The sequence below is a fragment of the Alligator sinensis genome, unplaced genomic scaffold (genome assembly GCF_000455745.1).
Source record: "Alligator sinensis unplaced genomic scaffold, ASM45574v1 scaffold1081_1, whole genome shotgun sequence".
Lineage (NCBI taxonomy): Eukaryota > Metazoa > Chordata > Crocodylia > Alligatoridae > Alligator > Alligator sinensis.
The window spans coordinates 483,646-503,412 of record NW_005842921.1 but is presented as its reverse complement, the minus strand read 5'-3'; the positions used below and the strand labels follow the sequence as shown (position 1 = coordinate 503,412).

General features: G+C 45.0%; 2 protein-coding genes across 4 annotated transcripts in view; both read left to right on the top strand.

Moving 5' to 3' along the window:
• Nucleotides 1-8,671, top strand: part of LOC102369598 (putative RNA-binding protein Luc7-like 2) — a 52,392-nt gene extending 43,721 nt beyond the window's left edge. Inside the window, 2 exon segments of the mRNA XM_014525974.2 lie at nucleotides 6,150-7,323; nucleotides 8,214-8,671. Of these exon segments, the coding sequence (XP_014381460.1) occupies nucleotides 6,150-6,342 (193 nt within the window). The 3' untranslated portion in view covers nucleotides 6,343-7,323; nucleotides 8,214-8,671.
• A 2,392-nt stretch (nucleotides 8,672-11,063) lies between these two features.
• The window catches only part of LOC102368993, a 37,795-nt gene continuing 29,091 nt past the window's right edge, over nucleotides 11,064-19,767 (top strand). Inside the window, exons 1-3 of one of the 3 annotated variants that reach the window (XM_025192411.1) lie at nucleotides 11,064-12,232; nucleotides 13,123-13,163; nucleotides 13,435-13,586. Coding sequence is in view for 1 of the 3 variants with exons in the window: in XM_025192408.1 (XP_025048193.1) it covers nucleotides 13,135-13,163 (29 nt within the window). In the remaining 2 variants the exon portion in view is untranslated. Of the gene's footprint in view, nucleotides 12,233-13,122; nucleotides 13,587-19,767 lie in introns of all 3 variants that reach the window. The other 2 variants (XM_025192408.1, XM_025192410.1) reach the window with 2 other exon arrangements.

Sequence of the window (19,767 nt, the reverse complement as noted above, 5' to 3'; positions counted from 1 at the left end):
TCTTTCCCACATCTTCCTTTTGTTACTGACAGACTTGTAGGAACCCTTCTTGTTACCCTTCACATCCCCTGCTAGCTGAACTCCAATTGAGCTTTGGCCTTCCTGACTTCATCCCTGCATGGCTGAGCAATATTCTTATACTCCTCCCTAGTTGTTTGTCCAAACTTCTACTTCTAAGCTTCCTTTTTGTGATTTTTAATTTACTGAAGCATTCCCTGCTAAGCTAAGCTGGACTTCTGCCATACTTGCTAGTCTTACTACGCATTGGGATGATTTGTTCCTGCACTCTCAGCAAGGCTTCTTTTAAGTACAGCCAACTCTCCTGGACTTCTCTCTCCGCAAACTGGCTTCCAAGGGGATCCTGCCCAGGAGTTCCCTGAGTGAGTCAAAGTCTGCTTTTCTCAAGTCCAGAGTCTTTACTCTGCTGCTCTCTATCCTTCCTTTCCTCAGGATTCTGAACTCAATGGCCCTGTGGTCACTGCTGCCCAAGTTGCCATCTGCTAGTACGTTCCCACCAATTCTTCCCTGTTTGTGAGCAGCAGGTCCAGAAGAGCATGGCCCCTACTTGGCCACCCCAGCACTTGCACCGGGAAGTTGTCCCCAACACTCCCTAGATTGCATGCACACTGTTTGTATTTCCCTCCCAGCAGAAGAGCATATTGTTGGCTCATATTCAACTTCTGATCCACTGAAACCTCTAGGTTCTTCTCTGAGGTACTGCAGCCTAGCCACCCATTCTCCAGTGTGTATTTGTGCATGCAATAATTCTGTTCCAAGCGCAGGATTTTGCATTTGTTCTCTTTGTAATTCATCAGGTTGATAGTGGACCATTTTTCCAGCCTATCCGGGTCATTCTAAATTCTAGCACTACCCTTCAGGCTGTCTGCAACTCAATCCAACTTAGTGTCATTGGGAAATGTCTCAACTGTGAGCTCAATCCTGTCCTCCAAATCATTAATGAAGATATTAAACGATACCAAAGCCAGGAGAAACTCCTAGAGACCTCCACTGGATACCTTGTTCCACCTAGACATTGAGCCATTGATGACTGCTTGTTGAGCATAATGATCCAGCCAGCTACGTACCTCACATTACTTTCATCTAATTTGTATTTCGTTAACTTACTAATGAGTGTCATGGGAGACAGTGTCAAAATGCTTGCTAAAGTCAAGGTATATCGCATCCACAAAGCTGACTCCTTTGTCATAGAAAGAGCCCAGATTGGTCAGGTGTGATTTGCTCTTGATGATTCCGTGATGATTGTTCCTGATCACCTTGTTCTCCTTCATGTGCTTAGAAATAAATACCTTGATGACCTGCTCCAGATCTTTCCAGGTGTTGAGGTCAAGCTGACTGGCTTATGGGCACTATATTTGCCATTTTCCAGTCATCTGGGACCTTGCCACCCTCCGCGAATTCACAAAGAGAATAGCCAATGGTTCTGAAATTATCCTTAGCCAATCCTTTCAATACTGTATGATGGATCTCATCTGGTCCTACTGACTTGCAAACATCTAGTTTTTCTAAGTAACCCTAACATGTTCTTCCATTACTCTAGGCTGCTTATCTCCTCCCCTGTCCTTGGATGACAGGTACAATTGGCAAAAAATTCTGAAATTGGAGGGGGGCCTCAAAAGATAACCTGTTGATGTTCATTAAATACATTGACATTTGTGACAACCAAAGCAGTACCCTGATACCTGCTGCCAACTAGACATCAAGCCATTGATTAGTACCCTCATCCTATTTTTTGTTATTCTACATCTCAAAAAAACTGGTAACTAAGCCAAGTAGGTAACTATGCCAGCAGTCAGCCTGCCATCCCACTGTCTAAGGAGGTTGTTCCATGCCAGTTCATTACAGTGGGGTCCACATGAATACAAACTTGAAGAAAAACATGGTTACATATTTGCCTTAGAATCACAAAAATAGGGCTGGAAGGAACTTCAAGAGGTCATCTAGTCCATAGGACCTGCTCAGGGTAGATCATCCCTGACTAAACCATCCTAAATCAAGTATTTGTCTAACCAGCTCTTAAAAACTTCCAAGGATGGAGACTTCCCAACCTCTTTGGGTAGCCTGTTCCAGTGTTTTACCACCATCCGTCACTTTCCATTTCATGACCAGGGATCCTGGTTTTCTCAGGGTGGGAGGGGGGGAAATCCAAAATTCTCTGATTTAAAACCCCCCAAAATCCATTGAACACAATGTTTTGTTGATATATTTACAATTTTAAAGCAGTTTGGAAGCCTGCCAGTGCCTCTGTTGTTATAATAAAATAATTCTAAATACCTATGTATTTTGGCATTTGACTTTGGGTTTTTTTATCATGGAAAATTCGAGTTTCCCCTTCCCCCTTCTCACACTAGGACTCAGGTCCAGCTGCAAGCTGTGCCCACACTGCTTTGTGACACTGAGCAGCCTTAATATCCTGGTGCCCCTTGCTTCCAACCCACAAACCTGCCACTGCACTCCCCTGTCCTGACCCACACACCCCTGCCCTGCCACTGCCAGCAAAGCCAGCCTTGGAGGTGGCCAGCGAGGGCAACTGCCCAGGGCACCAAGTTGGGGAAGGGGCATGCCTGCACTGGCCCTATACCATTCCCACCCACTGCGCCGCCACGGCTGCGCGCACTGCCCCCCCACCCCAAATAGTGCAAGGATCTGTGCCCCAGTCAATCCAGAAATGTGGGGGGCGAGTGCCTCCCTGTGCCCCCCCTAATGTGTAACCAGTGCATGCATGTGGTGCCCCTGCCTCCAGTTGCCCTCCCCCTGCTTCCCCAAGCCTTAAGCAGCTCCTTGCAGGATGGAACTCTGCTAGCCTACAAAGGGAAACCTGCGCTTTCATAGTTCAAAGGAGAAAATCCGTGGGGTTTTTTTCTTCTTTAAAGTGGACAATCTTTATTTTTCTGCAGGAAACAGGAAAACCCAGATCCCTGTTTGTGACCACCCCTCTATCCCTTTTATGGTGTCCTCCAGGAGAGTGGGAATTTGTGTTGTCCTTCATGTTCCTGTTATAAAAGTTTGAGGAAAGCAGGACCACATGTGCTGTTCTGTAGAGGCTGCTGTCTTACAAAACCAATTTTTTTTATGCAAGAGACCTGTAGAAATTTATACTAACCACAACTCGAATAACCATAGATACTACAGGGCATGTAACTGTTCTTTCCCTGCATTTTTACAGTGTTCATAGAATCATAGAACATTAGGAGTAGAAGGGACCTGAGGAAGTCATCTGGTCCAAACCCCTGCTCAGAGCAGGACCATCCCAGTCAAAGCTTTGTCTTTGGCTGAGTGTTGTCTGTCCGTTGTCATCCCCCGCCAGAAGCCCCGTGCTGAGCAGAGGGTTGTGGCCTGGAACCGTGGCGCTGTTCCTGCCTCCCTGTGCCAGAACGAAATTCAAATGGAGGGGGGTATAGGTCTATATTGTCAAAGGTATAGGTCTATATTGTCTTGGGAGCAGTGTGAAGATTGTAAGTCCCCTGCAAAGCTTCGTTTGCAATAGCCTCCTTTGGAGTAGAAAGGGGATGCATGCACAACTGCTGCATGCAGGGCACAGCCAGCCAGCCGGCCAGTCTTCAATGCCCTCGTCTCCACTTCACAAAGAGCAGGAGCACTGAAAACCCTGGTTTGGCTTTAAAGGCAGCAGTTTGAAATGTAACGTATCTTTGAGCCATGTCTCTTCCCAGCTCCCTTTTTTTAGGTGATGTGGCATATATGTATCTTCACACATCTTTCTGAGTTAAGGAACTAGAAGATTTACTAATATGCCAAGGGCCTATGGCTATATCTGGGTAGGCAAGCCTGGAGCAGGTGCAGGGCACACAGGGTCAAGGCTGTGCAGCATGGGTTCCTGCCAGTACCACGGGGCTGGGGCCAGTGGCGCCAGCAGCCAGAAGGAGCCGCCTGCTAGCTGGGCTGCCTAGAAAGGTAGTCCTGCTGTAGGACCCCAGCTCACTGTGTGCCCAAGGCAGCAGGATGTGCCACGGGTGGGCAGCGTAGAGTGGGCCGGGTCTGGGCTGTGCCTGGGTTCCGGCTGATCCGCTCCAATGAGGGCACACTGTTGGCAGTGGTGCGGAGGTACCACAGGGCGCATGGGCTCTGGGCTGTTGCAGGGTGGGTGCTAACTGGCTCAGGAGGCGCATGCGAGGGGCTCCCATGTACACCCCACCATACCCGTAAACCCTACAACCACACCTCCACACACAATCACACTTCTCACAAACACTACACCCATTCACACCCTCCCCCCCACACACCCCTCCACATGCCTCTGGGGGGAGCTTCATGCACTGCTACACTCGCGCACACATGCATCCTCCTGATTGACATGAGTTTTTAGAGATGATTGCCAGTGGCTCTGCAGTCTCATCAGCCAACTCCCTCAGCACCCTTGGGTGCATCCCATCCAGCCCCATGGACTTGTTCTGTCCAGCTTTTCTAATTAGGTCCTAACCTGTTTTTTGCCACTGTTGGCTGCTCACCTCCTCCCCAAACTGTGCTGCCCAGTGCAGTAGTATGTGTGCTGACCTTGCTGGTAAAGACTGAAGCAAAAAAAAGGCGTTGAATACTTCAGCCTTTTCTGCATTCTCTATCACAAGGTTGCTTCCCTCAGTCAGTAAGGGACCCACATTTTCCCTTATCCTCCTCTTGCTACTGACATACTTGTAGAAACATTGTGCCCAAAGGGGCTAAATTAGATATTTGGAGTACCCACAGCCAAAATAGAGCATTGACGGAGTGTATATAATTGCCTGGGGTATCAGAAGGCCTCTGTCACTGATCTTAAGGTCTGAAATGGCTGGACTTCTATCCCATGTCCCAAAGAACGATTGCACAAAATATGTGAGCTTATAAATGTGTCCTGTATACCCAGCGTTAGAAACAGCTACTAGTCAAATCTCCCCTGTCCTAATTGCCTTAGAAGCAGTGTGACACAGCAGCCGTGTCTACTTTCGGAAGGCTGGAAGCCACAAAACATAAATCAAAAATAGATGTTAAAAATAGACATGGAAAATGTATATAATCACTTGTAATTGGAGTTACTGTGTAATTAATACTGAAATACTAAGTAGTTGCAGCTTCTGAGTTTTTAAGGCATTAACTTGGGAACTTTTTGTAGATCCTCCTCTATTTCCAGTCTGTCTTATGCTTTGAAGATACTAACATTCTAATTCTTAGTGGCCTTCCATCGGTGGGGAGAGTGCAACCTTTTATTCTGGTGTTAAACATGTAGCATTTCTTGACAATAAGAGATGTTATTGTATATTAGATTTTATAACATTATTTAAAAATGTTGTATTAGGCTGTTGTTTTAGATCTGTTATGATTTCAGTGTTAAAATTTGGGTGTTAGAGGTTTTTTCAGCCACAAATCTCTCTGCTTTAGCAAGATGGCATAAGTGGGGTTGTTTTAACCCCATTTTTCAAACTAGAAAAATTAAGCACTGGGGGTTTTTTTGTTTGTGCTAATTAGCAAATCTGTGACAGAACAAACCTCTCCTGGCTGCCTTTTGTAGTTCCTGGAAGCTCAAATTAGTCTAGTGAAATATCTAAATATTAAATAAACTACTAAGCTTTCTTAAAATCACTCAAGTAATAATCTTCATTAGGAGATGGTCTGATATAACAGCATAGAGTCCATAGAGCAGTTTGTTCTTAGAAGATGTTAGTAAAAAACAAGGAAGCTTTTAAATTAGTTTTAAAATTGTCTCAAATGTATATTTTGAAAATCTGGCTGACTTCAAGTTGTGCATAAAATGATCTTGCTCTATATATCACAGAAGGGAAATTTAAGCAGACTTTTCCATTGATGAAAGTTTCAAGGAAATGGCTCAAAATCAAGATTAATGAAAAGAAAAATCTGAAGTTTACCTTGGCTCTAGATACATGCATATAATATTCATCATAGGTATAATATGCATCAAAAATGCTGCCTCTGATTAGCTTATTATTTTGACTTTGAAAATGGGCAGTATACAGAGGAATGTGTCCTGATGGCTTCTTACATGTTCATGTTGGTATAGAATGAAACTGAGGTCTGTCTGGCTGCAAAGGATATATGAAAAGGGATAACACAATCGGAGTGTTCTGTATTGTAATTACAAATTCATGACTAATTTGGATTTCCAAATGTACTTCCCCTTGCAGATCCTCAAAAGAAAGATCTTCCAGAGACAAAGAACGATCAAAAGATAGTGACAGAACATCACGTGACAAAGACAGAAGTTCAAGAGAGAGGTCACCCCGAGAGCAGAAAGACAGGAAACGTTCCTATGAAAGTGCTAATGGACGATCAGAAGACCGGAGAAGCTCAGAAGAGCGTGAAGCAGGGGAGATATAACCGTGGCTGTACATTCACCTGATCTCTAGCTTCCTATGGAGTTGCATACTATGGTTTAGTTTACAATTTAAAGGGACACCATTGAGCAGTTCCAGACACTGATCCAACTAGGGTAGATGTACAGTATATAAAAGCGGTTATAACCAACTATAAATTTAAATCCTCTTCAATTGATGCCTAAAGCTGTGTCCTTGATTCCACCAAGATGTAAAACTTTTTTGAAAGATTTATCTCTGTTCAGGACAACAGTTTTATGTACCATGGTGCGATCTCAATGTTTTAATCTCCTTTTAAGTACAAGTTAAATAGTGAACAAATTATATTGTACTTCTTGCCTTGGGTGCTCTCAAACCTTTATAAAATTCTCCAATTCTGTTCCAGTCCAAACAGCCGCATTGAAAGGTTTTGTTTTTTGTTTTGTTTTAAGAGGGTGGGTGGGTACTAAACTTTTATTCTAAGGTTATCTTCCCAGCAGTAGTATGGGAACCTAGGAGTTGGTTACAGGGGGAGCATTTAGACTGGAATATGTGCTGGAGAATGCTGAAATGTCATTTTTTACAGTGCCTATTTAGACTTGGAAATTGAGCAGCTGTTGCATTACATCTTTACTTTTACTAAAATTCTGAAATCAAAGCCAGTCCCACATCTCTGTACCATTCATTTGGTATGTGTTTAGTATATCGGGGTTTTTTCCATAAAAACTTTTTTCTGCTTTTTCTTGTGGGGTGTAAACTGCACATCCTTAATTGTAATAAAATAAAAATAAAAAAGGAAATGTCTTGTCCAGTAAATCAAATTGAGCACATCGATTTCTCAAGTTATGTGCTGCTAATTGTATTTCTCTTAACAGGTCAGTCAAAGGTGGAGAATAAAAAACAGTTCCGAACCCTCTCATTTGGAGGAATTCATTTAAAATACACGTCTCTGTACTACTGAAGAAGATGTCTAGTGAAACATAAGTTAAATCGTCATGATTTGAAGGTCATTAAATAGGCAAATGTTCTTAAAATCCTAGTGTCCTGTCTGTTACTGATATTTACCCCTAGCAGCTTCCACTTGAAAAGTTCGTCCACATTATCAAAAAGTAAAGGCTACAGCCAAACTATTTTTAAATGTGACTGCAGTAAATATATAGGGGTGGATGATAGAGTTGTGGTGCCTGAAAGGAGGCTAAACTTAATGACTTGGGGCATTGTATCCAATCTGTGTTCATCTTAAAATGTATACTGTTATCGATGGAAGTCAGAGTAGCTTTCAGACTAATTGAATCAGAGATGCATACGCTTTCGTGAGCAAGAGCTTACTTCATCAGATGGAACTGTGGCATTACCAACCCCTTCTTGCCTTTCATTTAAACAAAAAAAATGCTTTAAAGAGTCTGAAAAGGTGGTCATGCTCCATTCTGTATGAATAAAAGCAACCTCTATAACCCTTCATGCCAATTGTGAACTTTTCTGTTGCACAACACCAGAAAAATAGTGCAGACGAAAATAATAGTTCAATAGGCTCCTTTCTTGATCAGCTCTCAACCTTTCAGAAGTTCCCTAACCAAAGTGCTTTGATGTCTGACTTGTCACTGACCAGTTTTCTGAGAAGTTCCACCTGTCCCCTATGACTGGGAGCCAACCTGCCTCGTGCCACAAGTGGCATGGTCAGCGTTTGTATGTGGCACCTAGCAGACTGGGGAGGGGACAGGCAGTATGCTGGTAGATTGGGCAGAAAGCAGAACAGCAGGGCTGGTATGGGAAAGGGATCAGTGTAGCATTCAGGGAAGAGTGCAGCGCTAATTTGTGGCATGTCTTTCAAAAAGGTTAGCCCTCGCTGCCTTAGGACATCCTTACCTGTTTGTAATTGAAGTTTGTTCTTTTCAGGTGGCAAAGATCATGTTCTTTGTGAGAATTATTCAACCCAGGTATGTATAAAATTCCGCCTTCGGTTCCCAAGAGTGGCACAGTTAACTTCTTGTGGTAAGCTGTTCTGTAGCATTGCTGTACAATATGCACATTTCATCCCAAGGTTGCTAAGAAAGTGAAATGCTTGTGATCCTTCAAGATGAAAGGCACTGCAAGATCAAAAATAATTCTTGCTTGGTGGCAGCAGAGATGAACCATTTTACATAGGCGACATGGTGCTGATACGTTACTTCTTTTTTTTCTTTCCTTTGGTACTGTACGCACGAGCAGCCAAATAAAGAATTCAGACCACCGTTCAGTTTGGACCCCACTACAGCATACTGCCTCAATTTGTTGCTGTTGGGATCATGTCCATGAGCAGTGAAATCCCTTGGAATTAGAGCCCTCACATGGAAATGCGTTTCACATATAGCTTTTGTCTGGTAAGTTTATGTTTGGACATGAGGGGTGGGAAAGGCGGGGGGCGGGTGCGGGGCCCACAGGGTCAAGGCTGTGCAGCATGGGTTCCTGCCAGTACCACGGGGCTGGGGCCAGTGGCGCCAGCAGCCAGAAGGAGCCGCCTGCTAGCTGGGCTGCCTAGAAAGGTAGTCCTGCTGTAGGACCCCAGCTCACTGTGTGCCCAAGGCAGCAGGATGTGCCACGGGTGGGCAGCGTAGAGTGGGCCGGGTCTGGGCTGTGCCTGGGTTCCGGCTGATCCGCTCCAATGAGGGCACACTGTTGGCAGTGGTGCGGAGGTACCACAGGGCGCATGGGCTCTGGGCTGTTGCAGGGTGGGTGCTAACTGGCTCAGGAGGCGCATGCGAGGGGCTCCCATGTACACCCCACCATACCCGTAAACCCTACAACCACACCTCCACACACAATCACACTTCTCACAAACACTACACCCATTCACACCCTCCCCCCCACACACCCCTCCACATGCCTCTGGGGGGAGCTTCATGCACTGCTACACTCGCGCACACATGCATCCTCCTGATTGACATGAGTTTTTAGAGATGATTGCCAGTGGCTCTGCAGTCTCATCAGCCAACTCCCTCAGCACCCTTGGGTGCATCCCATCCAGCCCCATGGACTTGTTCTGTCCAGCTTTTCTAATTAGGTCCTAACCTGTTTTTTGCCACTGTTGGCTGCTCACCTCCTCCCCAAACTGTGCTGCCCAGTGCAGTAGTATGTGTGCTGACCTTGCTGGTAAAGACTGAAGCAAAAAAAAGGCGTTGAATACTTCAGCCTTTTCTGCATTCTCTATCACAAGGTTGCTTCCCTCAGTCAGTAAGGGACCCACATTTTCCCTTATCCTCCTCTTGCTACTGACATACTTGTAGAAACATTGTGCCCAAAGGGGCTAAATTAGATATTTGGAGTACCCACAGCCAAAATAGAGCATTGACGGAGTGTATATAATTGCCTGGGGTATCAGAAGGCCTCTGTCACTGATCTTAAGGTCTGAAATGGCTGGACTTCTATCCCATGTCCCAAAGAACGATTGCACAAAATATGTGAGCTTATAAATGTGTCCTGTATACCCAGCGTTAGAAACAGCTACTAGTCAAATCTCCCCTGTCCTAATTGCCTTAGAAGCAGTGTGACACAGCAGCCGTGTCTACTTTCGGAAGGCTGGAAGCCACAAAACATAAATCAAAAATAGATGTTAAAAATAGACATGGAAAATGTATATAATCACTTGTAATTGGAGTTACTGTGTAATTAATACTGAAATACTAAGTAGTTGCAGCTTCTGAGTTTTTAAGGCATTAACTTGGGAACTTTTTGTAGATCCTCCTCTATTTCCAGTCTGTCTTATGCTTTGAAGATACTAACATTCTAATTCTTAGTGGCCTTCCATCGGTGGGGAGAGTGCAACCTTTTATTCTGGTGTTAAACATGTAGCATTTCTTGACAATAAGAGATGTTATTGTATATTAGATTTTATAACATTATTTAAAAATGTTGTATTAGGCTGTTGTTTTAGATCTGTTATGATTTCAGTGTTAAAATTTGGGTGTTAGAGGTTTTTTCAGCCACAAATCTCTCTGCTTTAGCAAGATGGCATAAGTGGGGTTGTTTTAACCCCATTTTTCAAACTAGAAAAATTAAGCACTGGGGGTTTTTTTGTTTGTGCTAATTAGCAAATCTGTGACAGAACAAACCTCTCCTGGCTGCCTTTTGTAGTTCCTGGAAGCTCAAATTAGTCTAGTGAAATATCTAAATATTAAATAAACTACTAAGCTTTCTTAAAATCACTCAAGTAATAATCTTCATTAGGAGATGGTCTGATATAACAGCATAGAGTCCATAGAGCAGTTTGTTCTTAGAAGATGTTAGTAAAAAACAAGGAAGCTTTTAAATTAGTTTTAAAATTGTCTCAAATGTATATTTTGAAAATCTGGCTGACTTCAAGTTGTGCATAAAATGATCTTGCTCTATATATCACAGAAGGGAAATTTAAGCAGACTTTTCCATTGATGAAAGTTTCAAGGAAATGGCTCAAAATCAAGATTAATGAAAAGAAAAATCTGAAGTTTACCTTGGCTCTAGATACATGCATATAATATTCATCATAGGTATAATATGCATCAAAAATGCTGCCTCTGATTAGCTTATTATTTTGACTTTGAAAATGGGCAGTATACAGAGGAATGTGTCCTGATGGCTTCTTACATGTTCATGTTGGTATAGAATGAAACTGAGGTCTGTCTGGCTGCAAAGGATATATGAAAAGGGATAACACAATCGGAGTGTTCTGTATTGTAATTACAAATTCATGACTAATTTGGATTTCCAAATGTACTTCCCCTTGCAGATCCTCAAAAGAAAGATCTTCCAGAGACAAAGAACGATCAAAAGATAGTGACAGAACATCACGTGACAAAGACAGAAGTTCAAGAGAGAGGTCACCCCGAGAGCAGAAAGACAGGAAACGTTCCTATGAAAGTGCTAATGGACGATCAGAAGACCGGAGAAGCTCAGAAGAGCGTGAAGCAGGGGAGATATAACCGTGGCTGTACATTCACCTGATCTCTAGCTTCCTATGGAGTTGCATACTATGGTTTAGTTTACAATTTAAAGGGACACCATTGAGCAGTTCCAGACACTGATCCAACTAGGGTAGATGTACAGTATATAAAAGCGGTTATAACCAACTATAAATTTAAATCCTCTTCAATTGATGCCTAAAGCTGTGTCCTTGATTCCACCAAGATGTAAAACTTTTTTGAAAGATTTATCTCTGTTCAGGACAACAGTTTTATGTACCATGGTGCGATCTCAATGTTTTAATCTCCTTTTAAGTACAAGTTAAATAGTGAACAAATTATATTGTACTTCTTGCCTTGGGTGCTCTCAAACCTTTATAAAATTCTCCAATTCTGTTCCAGTCCAAACAGCCGCATTGAAAGGTTTTGTTTTTTGTTTTGTTTTAAGAGGGTGGGTGGGTACTAAACTTTTATTCTAAGGTTATCTTCCCAGCAGTAGTATGGGAACCTAGGAGTTGGTTACAGGGGGAGCATTTAGACTGGAATATGTGCTGGAGAATGCTGAAATGTCATTTTTTACAGTGCCTATTTAGACTTGGAAATTGAGCAGCTGTTGCATTACATCTTTACTTTTACTAAAATTCTGAAATCAAAGCCAGTCCCACATCTCTGTACCATTCATTTGGTATGTGTTTAGTATATCGGGGTTTTTTCCATAAAAACTTTTTTCTGCTTTTTCTTGTGGGGTGTAAACTGCACATCCTTAATTGTAATAAAATAAAAATAAAAAAGGAAATGTCTTGTCCAGTAAATCAAATTGAGCACATCGATTTCTCAAGTTATGTGCTGCTAATTGTATTTCTCTTAACAGGTCAGTCAAAGGTGGAGAATAAAAAACAGTTCCGAACCCTCTCATTTGGAGGAATTCATTTAAAATACACGTCTCTGTACTACTGAAGAAGATGTCTAGTGAAACATAAGTTAAATCGTCATGATTTGAAGGTCATTAAATAGGCAAATGTTCTTAAAATCCTAGTGTCCTGTCTGTTACTGATATTTACCCCTAGCAGCTTCCACTTGAAAAGTTCGTCCACATTATCAAAAAGTAAAGGCTACAGCCAAACTATTTTTAAATGTGACTGCAGTAAATATATAGGGGTGGATGATAGAGTTGTGGTGCCTGAAAGGAGGCTAAACTTAATGACTTGGGGCATTGTATCCAATCTGTGTTCATCTTAAAATGTATACTGTTATCGATGGAAGTCAGAGTAGCTTTCAGACTAATTGAATCAGAGATGCATACGCTTTCGTGAGCAAGAGCTTACTTCATCAGATGGAACTGTGGCATTACCAACCCCTTCTTGCCTTTCATTTAAACAAAAAAAATGCTTTAAAGAGTCTGAAAAGGTGGTCATGCTCCATTCTGTATGAATAAAAGCAACCTCTATAACCCTTCATGCCAATTGTGAACTTTTCTGTTGCACAACACCAGAAAAATAGTGCAGACGAAAATAATAGTTCAATAGGCTCCTTTCTTGATCAGCTCTCAACCTTTCAGAAGTTCCCTAACCAAAGTGCTTTGATGTCTGACTTGTCACTGACCAGTTTTCTGAGAAGTTCCACCTGTCCCCTATGACTGGGAGCCAACCTGCCTCGTGCCACAAGTGGCATGGTCAGCGTTTGTATGTGGCACCTAGCAGACTGGGGAGGGGACAGGCAGTATGCTGGTAGATTGGGCAGAAAGCAGAACAGCAGGGCTGGTATGGGAAAGGGATCAGTGTAGCATTCAGGGAAGAGTGCAGCGCTAATTTGTGGCATGTCTTTCAAAAAGGTTAGCCCTCGCTGCCTTAGGACATCCTTACCTGTTTGTAATTGAAGTTTGTTCTTTTCAGGTGGCAAAGATCATGTTCTTTGTGAGAATTATTCAACCCAGGTATGTATAAAATTCCGCCTTCGGTTCCCAAGAGTGGCACAGTTAACTTCTTGTGGTAAGCTGTTCTGTAGCATTGCTGTACAATATGCACATTTCATCCCAAGGTTGCTAAGAAAGTGAAATGCTTGTGATCCTTCAAGATGAAAGGCACTGCAAGATCAAAAATAATTCTTGCTTGGTGGCAGCAGAGATGAACCATTTTACATAGGCGACATGGTGCTGATACGTTACTTCTTTTTTTTCTTTCCTTTGGTACTGTACGCACGAGCAGCCAAATAAAGAATTCAGACCACCGTTCAGTTTGGACCCCACTACAGCATACTGCCTCAATTTGTTGCTGTTGGGATCATGTCCATGAGCAGTGAAATCCCTTGGAATTAGAGCCCTCACATGGAAATGCGTTTCACATATAGCTTTTGTCTGGTAAGTTTATGTTTGGACATGACAAAAGTGGATAGTTTCTGATCTGTCTGTTTCATCTTGTTTATAACTGTTTTTCTAACCCCAGCCCACTCCCACAACCTCCTGGGGGGAGGGTCATTAACATCTGTGGAGTGAAAAGAGATTAGCAGGAATCGGGTACAGTACAGTCAAGCTATTCTTTCCTTTGTAGTTTTACTGTCTCTTAGCTATCCCTCTTCTGACCTGAAGCAGAATGCCCCGCATTCAGAAGCTTGTTTAAAACTCTTTCAGCTGCACAGTTGGTCCAATAAAAGATATCACCCACAAAAATCCTTGCCTCTCACCATTTCCTGGATCACCATGGCTATACCCTCACTCCCATGCTACCACAAAGGTATAGATCTATATTGTCCTGGGAGCGGGGTGAAGATTGTAAGTCCCCTGCAAAGCTTCGTTTGCAATAGCCTTTGGAGTAAAAAGGGGATGCATGCACAACTGCTGCATGCAGGGCACAGCCAGCCAGCCGGCCAGTCTTCAATGCCCTCGCCTCCACTTCACAAAGAGCAGGAGCACTGAAGGCCCTGGTTTGGCTTTAAAGGCAGCAGTTTGAAATGTAACATATCTTTGAGCCATGTCTCTTCCCAGCTCTCTCTTTTTTTAGGTGATGTGGCATATATGTATCTTCACACATCTTTCTGAGTTAAGGAACTAGAAGATTTACTAATATGCCAAGGGCCTATGGCTATATTTAGTTTAAGATCGAAGCCAAAACTAATTTTTGACTGGAATGTGCATTAATTTGCTATATATTAAGTGTAAATAACAAAACAAACTAGGCAAAAATATCCAAAAAGATGTTGTTTCATTAGTCCTGTAGTCATAGAATTAGCTGTATATCACTTTCAGATTCATAAAACAAAATGTAGCCTCCTTGAGCATCTTGACAGCGCATCCAAAATGTCACTCAGTTATTTCCACACCTGAGTTAATGTTGAACATGGCCAGTTCATTTTCAGTCTGCCCTTTTCTTTTCCGTTCTTTTCTTCCATTTCAGCTATGGGGCATTCTGCTTCAGGTCAGAAGAGGGGATAGCTAAGAGACAGTAAACTACAAAAGAAAGAATAGCTTGACCATACTCTACCTGATTGCTGCTAATCTCTCTTCGCTCCACAGATGTTAATGACCCTCCCCTCTTTTTCACAATCTTGATCTTCCACTAATCAAGCTATCTTTTCCTTTTGTAATCTGTCTCAGCCCTGCAGACTGTTTTTAGCCATGGCCATGTGGAGGGGAGGGGGTTAATTCTGCTTTTGCTGATGTTTTACCTGCCTTCCCCCTGCCCCCCTACTTTTCCCCTCATCCCTCTATATTAGGAGCAAAGGGGATTGGAGAAAAGACAGGCTGTGTGGGAGGCAGGTGAAACAGCAGAAGCAGAATTAATCCTTTGCTGGGAGAAAGAGACCTAGGACAGGTTCTAAAAGTGAAGCGTAAGATCAGCCTTCTATTTCAGCAGTGGCTGTATGAAGGGGAGAAAGGAACCCACAGCGTTCAAGAATTTCTTTTAAAGCCCCCTGGCAGCATAGTGCATTGCATAAATCCAAGGTGGGAGTGCAACTGCCCCCCCACCCCCATATCTCCCCCTGGCTGGGAGCAGTGTCACAAGGCAAATGGTAAGGTGGTCTTGGGTAAATGCTTTGTCCAGACAGCAAAACCAGGTTAGGGCAGGGGTGTTCAGCTTCCTGCCCACGGGTCTGGAAACTTAGCAGTGGCAATTTAATATCACTACCCCTCTCCCACTGCCAGATTCTCAAGCCTGGTGCAGAGGGTCAAAGCAGGCCATGCCCCCTCCCCCTACATGTCTGGATCAGGGCCAGATTGCCCCCCTCCACATGACTATGGGTCCCCACTGGTCCTGCCCTGGGCATCAGACTGGGACCACAGGCTGGATTTGACCCAGAAATAGACTGGGCACTGCTCATTTGGCCCACCGGGTAAAGAGGTTGCGTACCGCTGGTTTAGGGCATAACAGGATTCTCAAGTGGTAATATTTTTAGTGTCCTCCTGTGTGCTCTTCTTACCTTGATGCCCAGTGACTTGTGCCATTTTCCACCTAGCAAGCTTGCTTTCTGTCCTTTGGCAATTATGAGGCAGAGGACCCCTTGATCCTTATAGTGGATGTGAACATCTTTTAAGTCAGCTGCCTGTTTATGGTAGTCAACAAGTCTTGCTTTGCATGAGGCAATAGAAGGACAGGTAGTGTAAGAGAATCCTAATTCAGATCCCCTGCTCCCATGCCACTGAAGCATTAGGAGCATGGAGAAGACAGCCAGCTTCCTGGATGGTCTCCCAAAAAGATAACTGGTTTGTATATGTAGTCTGTCCACTGGGAGGCTAAGCAGGTCCCATACCTTGGGGAACTGCTGATCATTGCTCCTGCTGTCTTCCTGGATAGTCAAAAAGGAACATAAATTTGACTCCCAACAGGGACTGACTGACCCTTTTATACTTCCCTTCCTTCCTGAGGTTGTGTCCATGTCACGTGAAGCATTGCAGGGAGACTTCAGATCTACTAAAAGCACCTCAACGTAGAGCCCTAGTTAGCCAAGCGTTTACCAGAGGTTAGAAAAGCTGAGCTCACCCCACCTAGCCTGGGTAATGGGGGTAGAGAAACTTGTATTTCTTTTTCTGTGTTCTTCTCTTCTCACTTTTGCACCATGTGTACTGAGGGTATTGAGCAAGGAGTACTTCCAGCTGAAGGTCAGCAAACGAAGCTTCAGTATGTGAGGTATTTGAAGCTGGAGTGGGCAGATCTTGGAGAAATAAACCATAGGGCACATGGCACATAGCAGCGTTGGCTGAGAGTGGCTAACTGACCTTGGGTTTTTCTAGCTCTGGCTTCATGGCCAGGGTCAGAAATGCAAGTAACATTAGGCTGATGCTGTGTGAAACATAAAGAGCCTGTCCTGTTTTTCAGAACGGCGCTTTCCCCTTTTCAATTTCTAAGAAATCATCTGAACTGTGTTTAGAGGAAAAGGAAGTGAAAAGAAAGTTATTTTGGGTGTCCTGAGTAGTGGATTGGCTGCAGTTCAACACGCATACTGTCATTTCTGTGTGGGAAGCTTGGGGTAGGGGGTGGGGTGGAAACACTTTTGCTTCACTCTCTTAGCTCCTGAGCCTGGTGAAGATAATAACAGGCATCTTCTTCATTTGTTTCATTTTGGCTATGGAGAATCACTATTCCAAATAGGCTGGGTGTTGGAAACTTTTGGTTCTGTCTATGCTACTGTCATGCAGGAGAGCCTAGGTGCAGCCGGTCTCTAGATCTTAAATGTACTTTAGCAGGGCACTGTAGGGCTGTTTGCCCCAACTGAACAGCTGCTTGGGGCCTGCTCCAATTAACTAGTGTCTGACCTGTCAAACTAACGTGTGTGACCTGTCATAGGCAAGGGAAACTTCCTCTCCACGTCATTGGCCAATGCCAAACACCCTCTTGCTTGGAACACTGGTCGGTGGACAGGACAGATGTTCCCAGACAACCGCAGCCAGAACCTGCCACATCTGGCTGGGGGTTGCCCAATAGGCCAAGGGGTCGCAGTCCAGCGGCTCCAAGTCCTCGGTGGGATAGGTAGCCACTAAAACCTCGCCACTACCTGCCCAAAGCTGGGGTTTGGTGCATCGGGACCCCAACATTGAAGCCATGCCCTTGGCCCACATTGGCAGCAGCTGGTGTGGAGGAGATTGGCTGGTGCTGGGAGTGCTGGCATGGGAAAGTGGATCCCCCTCTTCCATGTCCACTCGTCTCTGCCCTTCTGCCTCCCTGACTGTTCACCAGCACCTCCATCCAGTGATCGAGTGTTTTGGTGCTGCATGTGCTCCCCTTCGCCCTCAGGTGGTATATGCCCTCCAGCACGTGGACCATACTGGACCGCAACAGATCCAGCTGTTTTTCGATGCCCTCCTTCAGCCGCTTCACCAGTGCCTGTGCCTCTGGTGAAAAGCGGCTTGCCCCAGCCAGGAACATTAATCTCCTGGAACGTCTCCATTTGGTTCTCAAGCTCCTTGTCTACCAGGGGATCACCTGGCTACGGAGGGCATCACCAGCACTGAGGGTCTTGGTGGCCTCGAGGAACGGCTTGAGGGCCACCAAGATCTGGGAGATGGTATCCCACTCTGCTTTGTTAAGGGGGCTGCTGACCCCAATCTCCCCAAGCAAGGCCATCTTGTGAATGGCCTTCTGTTGCTCCACCAGCCTTTCCAGCGTCAGGTATGTGGAGTTCCACTGAGTCTCCAATTCCTGCATGATTTTGTGCTGCAGGATGCTCAGCTCTGCCTGTTTGTCCCACAGCATCTTGGCCATCTTGGTGCTGTGGTGGAAGTAGCCTGCCACCTTCCTGCATTTTGAAATCAGCTGGGTGGTAGTGACGGCACTATCACTGGCAGCCCTGTTCCCCTCCAAGGCGTCCCTGACTGACATGCAGCTTGTGTGCCACACAGTGGATGCCAACAAAAGTTGGCATCACGGACCACTTTGACCATATTGGCCCCGTTGTCGGTGACCATGAACCCACAGGTGAGCTCGGCCTGCCCAACGAGCTACCCCTGCACCATACGGTTCTTGGCCACCATGATCTCCTTTGCCGTGGAGGACTCATCCATCACCTCAACTTGAAGGAGAGCCCCCCCGATGGCCTGACTGATTGCACCAGTGCCCTGTGAGTGTGAGGTAGGCATGATCTCCACTCTGGCTGCTTGAGATGTCTGAGGTGAAGTGCAAGGCTACCTGTGGTCCTGCCTTGCACAGCTCCTCCCTCAAGTACTCCCTGCATCCACCAGCCTGCTGAAGGTGGTGCACGTAGGCACCTGGTAGGATGGGGCCATGAGCTGCCTGAACCCTGGCCGCTCAGCTAAGGAGAAAGGCTGGCTATTGAGAGCAAGCATCTCCCCAATGCTCTGGATAATCTCACTCACCTTTGGAAAGCGCCCCCCTTTGCGGCTTTTCCCCACCGCTCCAGGGTGGCCTGCCTCTGCTTCTTGGGGATGGGAGCTTTGGAGCGAGAGGGGGACTTCCCTTTTTGTATGCTCCTACTGGTGCCAGGCTGAGGAGCAAAGGGAAGGGGGTGCTGTCTCCTGAGATGCAGCAGCATTGCCGTGATGGTGAAGTGTTTCACCTCCTTGCCCCGGCTGATCTGCCTTTGGCAGTGCTGGCAAATAGCAAACCTGGGATCATCTGCCACCTCAAAATAATCCCACACTACACTACTCCCTGTTTCTGGGTTGAGGGTGGGGATCCTGCCTTATCCCCCTCCTCAGCAGGCAGAGGCACACCAACAGGGTAAGTTGAGTCACCTGCCCCCACAGCCTCCTCTGAGGTGCCTTCCGGAGCAGAAGACCTGGCTCTACAGAAACTTTGAGAGGTGTGGAGCACAAACTCAGATTCCCCCTCGGTCCCCAGAATTTCTTTTGCTAGGGCGCTCAGGTCCCCTGGTTCCAGGTCCAGCTCCTCCCCTGGCAGTGGGAGGCTAACGCTGGGAGATGAAATCAGGGTGGAGGAGACTGTCATTCTGCTGCTGGTGGCTATTTCTGGTGTTAGGGGAGCTAGTGCAGGGACAGGTACTGCTCCAACCCCACCCCCAGAAGACTCAGGGCTGCCAGGAAAGAGAATTCATCTATGTTGGGGGGGGGGCTGTAGTTCTCCCCCCACCCACTCCAGACAAACTCCCTCCCCTGCCAGAAGACCTGGCACCTGCCTTTCCAGCATGCTTCATATTAATTTTTTCTGTGCTGGAAAAGGTGTGTGCGTGTGTATGTGCGCACAGCTGTAGTATCTCTCTTCTCTGATGTATGACTGTCTGACTTCTTCTGTGTTGTGTTTAGTCTGTATGTGTGTGTAACTATATAATATCTCCTTTTTCCTTGATGTATGACTATCTGACTTCTTCTGTGTCGTGTTGAATAATATCTCTTCTTCTCTGGGGTGGGGGGTGTAATGCATGTGCTTTCCTGCTCATGATGGATCACATTGCCAGGGAAAGCACAGCTTTCTTTTTTAAAAGTGTGTGTGTGTGGTGGCGGCGGGACACAAAAACAAATAAGAGATTTTTGGGGGAAGAATAATTTGAAATAAATGGATTGGATAGGGATAAGTCAAGAAATTTTAGTTAGTAAGCTGTATCCAATCCTTTCCAAGAACAGAAACTAGCAG